General features: G+C 34.8%; 3 protein-coding genes across 3 annotated transcripts in view; 1 reads left to right on the forward strand and 2 right to left on the reverse strand.

The window, feature by feature from the left end:
- LOC108623007 (zinc finger protein 148) lies at positions 1-4084 on the reverse strand. The gene is made up of 5 exons (XM_018021241.2): positions 3671-4084; positions 3141-3364; positions 2364-2646; positions 2054-2240; positions 1-1986 (listed from the first exon to the last, which is right to left on the reverse strand). The coding sequence occupies exons 1-5, from the start codon at positions 3898-3900 to the stop codon at positions 547-549; spliced, it is 2364 nt and encodes a 787-aa protein (XP_017876730.1). The 5' UTR covers positions 3901-4084; the 3' UTR covers positions 1-546.
- Positions 3995-5208, forward strand: LOC108622889 (uncharacterized protein C16orf52 homolog A). Its single transcript, XM_018021005.2, has 3 exons — positions 3995-4360; positions 4428-4640; positions 4712-5208. Exons 1-3 carry the CDS (start codon positions 4258-4260, stop codon positions 4897-4899), a joined length of 504 nt encoding a protein of 167 aa, XP_017876494.1. The 5' UTR covers positions 3995-4257; the 3' UTR covers positions 4900-5208.
- Positions 5209-6198: 990 nt separating this feature from the next.
- Positions 6199-9639, reverse strand: part of Usp10 (ubiquitin specific protease 10) — a 6282-nt gene continuing 2841 nt past the window's right edge. Inside the window, exons 2-9 of the mRNA XM_018021234.2 lie at positions 9414-9600; positions 7986-9335; positions 7722-7920; positions 7398-7647; positions 7225-7311; positions 6987-7151; positions 6693-6921; positions 6199-6621 (exon numbers count right to left, since the gene is read on the reverse strand). Coding sequence (XP_017876723.1) covers positions 6335-6621; positions 6693-6921; positions 6987-7151; positions 7225-7311; positions 7398-7647; positions 7722-7920; positions 7986-9335; positions 9414-9600 — 2754 coding nt within the window. The 3' untranslated portion in view covers positions 6199-6334. The remainder of the gene's footprint in view (positions 6622-6692; positions 6922-6986; positions 7152-7224; positions 7312-7397; positions 7648-7721; positions 7921-7985; positions 9336-9413; positions 9601-9639) is intronic.

Consider the following 9639-nt stretch of genomic DNA (forward strand, 5'->3'; position numbering starts at 1 on the left):
TTGATGGTTTCAAATATTAGTAGTATTGTTTTAATGCACGCAGGCAGAAGTATTCTTGTCTCTGACATATATTGCATCCAAATATTGTACTACCATTAAAATGATTTTATATTAAAAATATATTATACCCATCTATATAATATACAAGTAACAAATTTCTTCTGAAAATACATTTCTATATTCACGCATATCATAAATATTACGTCCATAGGACAATAGATTGCTATGTTTCGACACGATCTAACAATACATTTTCTCTATAAACTATGCAACAGTGATGTACAATTAAAAGTTTGTAAGTAAAAAAACTACAAATACATTGGCACACTTTAAAACATAATAACTTTACATATTCTATCTATGCAACAAAGAATATAGTACAGGTATATACAGTCCCATACTCTCAATTTGTTCTAAACTTTAAAAGTGCATTTGCATGTAAAACTAGGCAGACTCGCCTATTCATCGCGATAAATAAATCCTTACTGAATATTTATGTAAAAATATGTTTCCTTTAGTATGACTAGTTACAAATTAAAATTTGCTTCATTGGTTTTTCGTTAATTGACATTGCGTCAACGAAGGTAACAACTGCTCCCTGCAACGCGTTACGTTGTTAGTACTCTTGCAGCAGTTGAACACTCTCTGCAACTGTTGCAACGATTTTAAACAAATCACAACACAACAAGATCCACAACCACCGGTGACATTCTCGCACGAACATTCCGTTTGGAAACAAGACACGAAATCGTCTACCACTTTCGATGACGTCTGCTTTTTACTGATCTCGGGAATCGAACTCGAGTTGTTTGAGCAATTTCGTTGGTGATCGGTACATTTGCATATATCTGCGTCGGCTGCAATTTCCTGCAAAATATTTCTACTCTTTCGTGTTTCCCCACTTGCTTCCTCGTTCCGTTTCTGCTGACACCGAGTGACATCGTTGTTAATGCTCTCCGTATTTACTAAATTTACATTTTCTACTTGCTGTAATGGTTCTAACTGATTTTCTATTTGCAACGGATAGGGTTCTGGTTCAACTAGATCGACTAACGAGTGAACTGCTGTCGGGAAGGCATTCAATTCTGACCAGGATTGTCTCCTCAATGCGGATGGAGTTGCCAATGCAATAACGTCTGTCCAAGGAGACGGTATTTCTTCCTCAGACGCTATCGCCAGTTCGATTGCTGCCGATTGGGCAGTTGTGATAACGTCAGAATTCAGTGAATGTTCTACTTCATTAAGAGATCCAGTTCGTAAACTGTCATTGATATATGGCAGATTTTCTATCTCGTTCTCAAATAATTGGGTCTCGTCGGAAGAACTAATTATATTTGATACGTGACTAGCAATAGGGTCGGTGGTATATAGAGTCGCATTTCTTTCACTGTCGACGCTATTATAAGCTTCCTCGTTTTCATACTTCTGCACGCCGCTCGTGAAATTTGTCTCTTTCGAGATATGCTCTATAGTATTTTGCAAGCCATCTTGTATAATCTTTTGCTCCAAATTTATCGAATTAGACTTTACTACATTAGTTGACTTGCCATCCCGAATTTCTTTTGAAGAATTCGAAGTATATCGCTGTTTTTTATCTGAATCATCCATCTCAGTGAATATTTTAAATTTATCATAGCTTTCATGATTATTAAAATGATCGATCGCGTGTGCAGTAAAATTGTTTAGTATATTATCTGATGTAAGCAGATTAATCTCTGTGGATTTATCTATACTCTCTGTTTCCTTACTAGTAATATTATAATTAAGTTCTTTAATCATATAGTTTGTAGTTGACTGATCGTTCGAACTTCCAATAGATAAGAACACCATATCTTCTTTATTTTGTGTATTGCTAGTAGATAATGGTATTATGGCGTAAGATGGCACGTTTGTGTTCCTCGATGTTATCTCTTCAACATCGATTTCCGTCTTTAATATCTCATTGTTTCTTTGGTTTATGTACTTATCATGGTGGACTTCAACTTTCTACAGCAAATTAACATATGGTAGGAGTAGTTAAACATATATCGATATCACAAAATTTTTTACGTACCGTATCATCTTTGTTGGTCATCCTTTTATGAGTTTTCAAATGACTTTTTAAGCTATGCGGTGTGGTAAAGGATCGCTCACAGTTCCCAAAAGAACACACGTAAGGTCGTTCCCCTGTATGCGTTCTTTTGTGAGTTTTCAAATGATGCGACGCTGTAAAAGCTTTACCACACCCTTTTTCTCGACATCTGAAAATACAAATCATATTCTTCTACGAAGTTTTATAAATCGGAACTTAAAGAAATATGAACTGTGTTAAGTAGGCGAAATGCTGGAAGTGAGAAACGATTTAATAATGCCAGAAAACATACTTGTAAGGTCTTTCTTGAGTATGAGTACGAATATGTTTTTTGAGATCGCTTAAAGTAGTGAAGAATTTAACGCATCCAATCTCCTCGCAGTTAAACGTGTTGCCGCTGTGAAGTCTTTGGTGGGCTCTCAGTCTGTAAAGGGTATTGAATGCTTTTTCACAACCTTTGTGGTTGCATTCAAACGGTTTCACTTTTGTGTGTACCCTAATGTGAATCTTAAGGCTGTACGACGTGAGAAAGGCCTTGCCACAACTTGGTTCTGCACATTTAAATCGATACTCGCCTGAAAGTTTTTAGAATTCCCTCCACATAAAAAGTTTGCTGAGCTATCTATGACTTGCAGTATCTGAAAGCCATGCAGGTCGAAGCGTTCCCTTTATATCAGCAGTGATGATTTATTTCATGAATAGAAAGTGTAGAGAAAAAATGTATAAAGCTTAACCTGTAGCCAGACTTTTTATAAGCTTACCTTATATCCTTTCTTAGCAAGAACAAAGAACGAAACACATATTAATATGGTATCAAGACGCCAGATAAAACACAAAGTTATTTCAATGTATAAACAACACATTGGCACTATGCTTCAAAATACCTTAACAGACAATAGTATTAAAATGTTTCATGTTATTAAAAAACGCATTGTGGCATAAGAAAGTAGCAACATGCTGTTATGATAAAGCAATATTGCACAAACATTGAACATGATTCATTCACAGAAAATGACAGAAGAATCTTATATAAGCTTATGATGATTTAAAAACTACATGTATTACTTACCTTTATGTGTTTTCATGTGGGTTCGTAGATTGCCAACTGTACTGTAGGTCCTAGTACAGCCTTCATATTCACAAGTGTACCGACCAATCTGCTTTTGATTTCCATCTCGAACTGTGCTGTTGACATCGATAGCCATATAGGATGATTCAATTGTTGGGACATCATCTTCACCAGAATGGATACGCATATAAATTTCATGGGGACTAATTATTTGATGTGTTGACCTGAAAGAACATATTTATCTATTATTATTCATTCACATGCAATATATTGTTTGTAGTATGTTAAATATTATGCAATACATCTTGAGGAGTTATTTATTATTCATTAAATGTATAATTTGCTCAAGACTAAAGGTCTGATTTCAAAGTGAGTTATATCCTTATAAGGATGCTATACAGAATATTGTCTGCTATAAACGTTTAGATAAGTAATGCCTCATTGAATCATTCGAACTTTTAATTTATAATAAATAATTGATAAAGAAGATATGAACGAAAGGGAAGCATGAGAAATTTGTATCGTCTTACTCTGTGGTATTGTCATTAGATAGCCTTTCGTCAATAAGAGTATTGTCATCTGAATAGTTTTCATAATTAAACACAGCACTCTGTTCGTACACCTTCCCAAAACTTGTTAAATCTAAACTGTCGTCCAAGCAATCTTGGAGATCATGCGTCACGAGGATATTATCAAAATTTCCTTCAATATTATCGGCATTCTCGATCTCACGAAATTTCTCGCCTTCCCACGTCGCCATACTTTTCACTGCTGTACAATCCTCTACGAAAGTTCTCAAGTAGCTTACTTCAGGATTGTTCGTGATTATACCTCCATATGCACGTGGGGTGAAAGCGAAGTCAAATGTTTGAGATCGATGATACAGTACAATAATATATACTTCCAACTGCACATGCCATTGGCAAGTTAAATTAATTGCTACCAGTTTGGAATTAATCCTTCGACGAAATTAGAAAGAGATTTTTTACAACAAAGTGATATCTGCAGTTAAAGAGAAATTCGGTGGAGTTTCGTTTTATAGAAGTATAATTAGAGAATGATGTAATCCTAATCGTTCTTCATACATTGGGATATGATTGATTGTTATTAATACAAAATGGATAAATTAACAATTATTTCTGGCACGTTGTTCCTTGCAGCTGACGTATTTGCGATCGTCAGTCTTGCAATGCCTGATTGGATTATTACCGACGTTGGTGGTAAGCAATTATATTTGTTTAGCATCAATTGTTTCACTTATAGTAAACATTTAAATGTAATCTTCAGGAGATACAAGATTAGGGCTGATGTGGTCATGTATGACGCTATACAATAGGCCTCAAGTTTGTTATAGTCCGAATTTACAGCCAGAGTGGTTGATGGCTCTTGTTTGCATTTTTGTTGGATGCATTTTAATAACAGCCACTATTATATTACTAGCAAGCTCTCATTGGGATCGTAACGTTATTCCTTATGCAAGATGGGTGGGATTCACAGCTAGTAAGCAGAATAAACCTCTTTCATTTCTAATATACCTAAATGATTTTTAAAAATATGAAATTGTTTTTCAGTGGTACTATTTTGTCTAGCAGCAGTCATATTCCCGATGGGTTTCCATATTAACGAAATCGGTGGTCAGCCTTATCAACTACCAAATTCGCACCAAGTTGGTATTTCGTACATACTATTCGTTTTAGCTTTATGGATCACAGTAATCTCTGAACTGTTTGCCGGGAAAGTTTGCTTACCGCATTTTTAGCATATACCTCTCTACAAAACTTTTCCTTTCATTTGGTTGATAGCTCTCGTTGTTATTTCTTATATCATACCATGTGAGATCTATTAATCCTTCGGACTATGAATAATTTTTATCCGGTAATTGTACCGTATGATACAACATTTAATTAGAGAGCTTACGATTAGTGTACATAAATGTGATATTTAGGAGCATTAAAAGGGTTTTTGTATATAAGTATTCTTTATTTATTAAAATATATTGTATGATTGTAATTTTGCATGAATTCCAAATGTTAATACGATAATAAGGAGTAATTGTAAGAAATGAAATGTAAATATTTCAAACAATAAATATTCCTCTAGTTTTACTGCTATACTAAATATATCCATATATTTAGACTACGAGAAATAAAAGAAGACGGGAAAACAAGCAAAAAACATTATGACGTTATACTGATTTCGACCCAAAGCAAAACAAAATTGTTGACACATATGTATGATTTCAACATGATTTAAGCATTTTAGTAGCAAAGAAAATAATACAATTGTCTTTGAATAAAAGTTTACACATTTCAAATGAAATATTTCGTTAAACGTATTAGAAAAACTAAAGAACATATGTTCTTCGTTTGTGAATTGTAACTGAGGATACAATTTGACACATACATGATTGGTTTGTACATAAATTTTATGCTAATACACTCTTCCTCGCTTGAGAGATGTTAGATAGTCCATCTTACCAACTATTTCTTTGACTCGTAGAACCTTTCAAATATTCATATCATTCGTATGATTTACAAACAATTTGAAAGGTGCATCGTTATTAAATTAATAGACTTATACCACAGTAAATAAATAATTGGTAAATTGGAGTACTTCGAGGAAGATTATATACAAAAATAACTTAGGGTATAAGATGTATCTTCCTTCAGATATATATAAAATCTGCATTTCGTAGAAATTTTGTCATTAAAGTAGAAAAACTTCTTTCTATTTTTTTGCCTCCTTTACTACAAGATTGTTATGTATATCTTTTTTTCATTTCCTCATACGTTGTATATTCATAATTAGAATAAGAAAGATATGTACAAGAGATCTCGACATTTAATATTTCGATAAAATGTGTGTAAGCGCTCGTTAACTTCGATAGAACTATCAATGCCAAAATCAAAACTCTTATTTAACTTCAACTTTAACTATTATTTATTTCGCGTACCAAGAAAACTATGCATAAAATTCGTAACAACAATCTTAGTACAAATGTTCCATGGAAGTACAGCATGTTAAAAGGAAATACTTTTCTATTTTCGTACAATATCGATTAATAAACATTCTCTGTATTTAGATATACAAGTATCAACAAGAACCACAAAACTGTAAAAGCTATTCTCTCAAGTTTGCTTTTCAAGATTCGGAATATAGCTTCGTCTATATTTATTAATTAATGATCTTTCGTCTTAACGTGGTTTACCACTATTTGATTGATTATTTCCGATAGTGTCGCATCTTCGATAATATAATAAATATGGAACTCTCGGAGGGGTGGGCTTTAATACATTACTTTCAGAAATACCTTTCAATGAACTATCATCGTATCTGACCCAGCCGCCGTATCCAACGTGAAAAGCGTCTGTTACGTAGTGACCCTTCGTCGCCTCTTTCCCATCATGATAAGTAACTGCAAACAGCTTATAATGTTTCTGCTTTGGATTTAATTTCTTCACAGCGTTTGGCGATAGGAATTCTGCAACAATTAAATTTATATCGTCAATTCAATCTAGCGTTTAGTGAAAGTCAAGTGATGCTTTTACTTACTGCTGTCTAGTTTTAAATCGATTGGGAACTCTACACTCTTCACAATTTTTGAGCAACCGTCGAGCTTGTAATCAAACCATTTTAGATGTAATATAAGAATCACAGGTAGTTCCTCTAAGGTAACTTGTTTCCAAGCCTCTATTTGTTGTTTCGTTTTACTACACGTCATTCCTTCCAATTGATCTTTTCCAACAAGAATTTCGAGTGCACCTTTGACGGATTCTGCTTTCTAAAAGTAAAGAAATCTTTTAGTAAATTGCACTATTGTGATTTTACAATTTGATATATACGTACTTCGATGTCAAGTTGTAACGTGAAAAACGGTTGGACGTTGTCTGTTGGTTGTTCTCCTGCTCGTGAAACTCGAGATCTTAATTGCCCGCGAAATATATCAGACAATGGTGTTCTTCCGAATTCAGTACACCGTGTAATAGATCCTTTATTTTTTGGACCCATCACCTACATCCAAAACTTGGTATTAATATCACTAATCAATGATAAATTAATTATTTAATACAGTGTCATATCTTACCTTCCATTCCTCTTCGCCATTGTTATGATTTACATTACTTTCTACGTTAGTCGTTATGTTTTGGTCATTATTCACTAACTTAATTAGCTAAAACAAATAATTATATCATTCATATTGTCTCGTTAAACATTTGCATCGTGTTTACTACAAAAAGAATATTGTTATGAACATACTTCAAGCATTTCGTCGTTGATACCGTTCAGAAGGCACGAGAGGAATTCTTCTGCATCTTCTTGGCGCCCTTCCACAGAAAATACACCCGCTGCTGACGTATGTTTTAACATGGTATATACATAAAAGGGTTCAAAGGCCACTCCACTTTGTATATCTACCACCGCATCTTCCCCTCGTTTATTCGCTCTATCTTTCCTAGCTAGTCGTGCGCCATCGGACAAAGGCGTAAATTCGTTTACAAATTTGATCCTGCATCAAAAATAATTAAACATGAAGCACTCGTACTAAGCTTAACAATTGTATAAAGTTTCAGCTTTACTCACATATTATCGATGAGTGGAGTAGATGACGTTTTACTGAGATTTTTGGAACGTGGTAGAGCCATTAAAAGATTGTAAAAAGGTGGACAAGCAAGCAAAGCTTGCAATATGCTATTGATATAACAGTAATTGCTACGATTCGTTAATCCTCTGGGTAACAAACTCACAGTTTGCTTATCCATTTGATAGTTTAATAGAAATTCTAAAACAATATACGTGTGTAAAGAAATGCATCATGTTCGTGCAGGAAAAAATAGTTTTACTTACCGCCCATGCGGAAAGCGAGAGGATCGTTGTAACAATTTTGTAATGGTTCCGCTTGTGGAAATTTGTTTTCAGTTACAACACTTTGCACGTTGGATGATATATCATTTGTGAAAGCTGTAGTACTAGATCGCTGATCTTTTTCTACTTGCATCTTGGATGCCACGTCGTTTTCGGTAATCGGTAAAGGATTAATGCGCGCAGTCGGCTTATAGCTCGACGAAGTTGATTGTGCATCTGTATTCCCTTTCTTCAAAATACTAGCCCAAGATATATTAGACGGGGCTGGCGATGATATTGCTGGTGTGCTTGTTACGATAGGAGAGCTGTTCGTTACTTTAACAACATTTTCTTCTTGCGTATTTTTCGTAGATACATCTTCTTTCGGAGCTTCGGTTTCATTCTTCGAAACCGGTTTAGACAATGTTTTAACAACAGTCGTTTTTATGCTAGAAACTGTTTCGTTCTTGTATTCCTTATCGGTTTCCCCATTTTGTTTTACTTCGATGCTACTATTAATGTTCACGCAGGGCACATCATTTTTCTCGGTTCCATTACAATTCTCATTTACAGTGGATACGATGTTATGCTCTATTTTAACATTTACAGGGGGCACTTTCCCATTTGCGTTTGAATTCTTTAGATTGGCAGTATTTTCGTCCGTGTTATCAGTGCATTGCTCTACTTTACTGTTATTCACAGTTATAACTGTAGTGACTATGTTGGTCTGTGAAGAATTCTCCTCTTCATTTACTTGATGAAAAGGTGGCTTAGCCGGTGCATAAGCATTCTGCACACGTTTCTCGTGAGACTTTGTAGCTTGTACCTTTGTACACTCTTGAGTAGGTTGAGAAACGATGGGTGCTGCTTGTCGAACACATCTTATATTTCCTGAAGGATGATGATAAGGAGGGTATCCATACGCAGCTTGTGTGTGAGGATGTGTGTTGGTATGCGTATGAATATTTGGTTGATAGATGGCTAGCGGAGGATAATGGACATGACTGGAAAATTGCTGTTGTTGCGTTTGATCCGGATACATAACAACGAAGGATAAAGGCGGATGAAATTGTCCTTGCTCTCCCATATATCCTGGCTGCATTTCGTTTGCAGGATTCATTCCGCGATTGAAATTATCTCTTCTTATTCCTCTTCCTCTACTATTTCTTCTATTGTTTTCTCTGTTGCAAGTGACATCATGCATTTCAGTACCAAGATTGTAGCCTGGATGAGTGTAAGTCATGGTAGGCATGAATGGTTGTATATGAGCGTCCGTTGGAACTGGATAAATGGCTGGTCCCTGCCAGTCACTACACATTATTTGTTGCGTGTACGAAGGTGGTGGTGGCATCGCTAGATGTGGGTAAAAACCTGATCAGTTTTTGCCATAGATCAAAATGGAAATTAATTTTCTATTCAAAATATAATTACCATTTTGATACCATTGATTAAGAAGCTGAGGAATTTCTGTCACAGAAACATTGACATCATTATTAGCCTCGACTGTATCCCACGGCAATTTTAATGAATCATTAGTAACATTGGATTTTAGAATGCTTATTAAATGATTCTTATCGCTGTCATTTAAATCGTGCAAATCTAAGAATTGAAAATCAAGCTGTAACATAATAAAATAGTAATTTATTATAAGCAATAG

Source organism: Ceratina calcarata, unplaced genomic scaffold (assembly GCF_001652005.2).
Source record: "Ceratina calcarata isolate Rehan_Ccalc_2016 unplaced genomic scaffold, ASM165200v1 scaffold25, whole genome shotgun sequence".
In the NCBI taxonomy this organism is placed as follows: domain Eukaryota; kingdom Metazoa; phylum Arthropoda; class Insecta; order Hymenoptera; family Apidae; genus Ceratina; species Ceratina calcarata.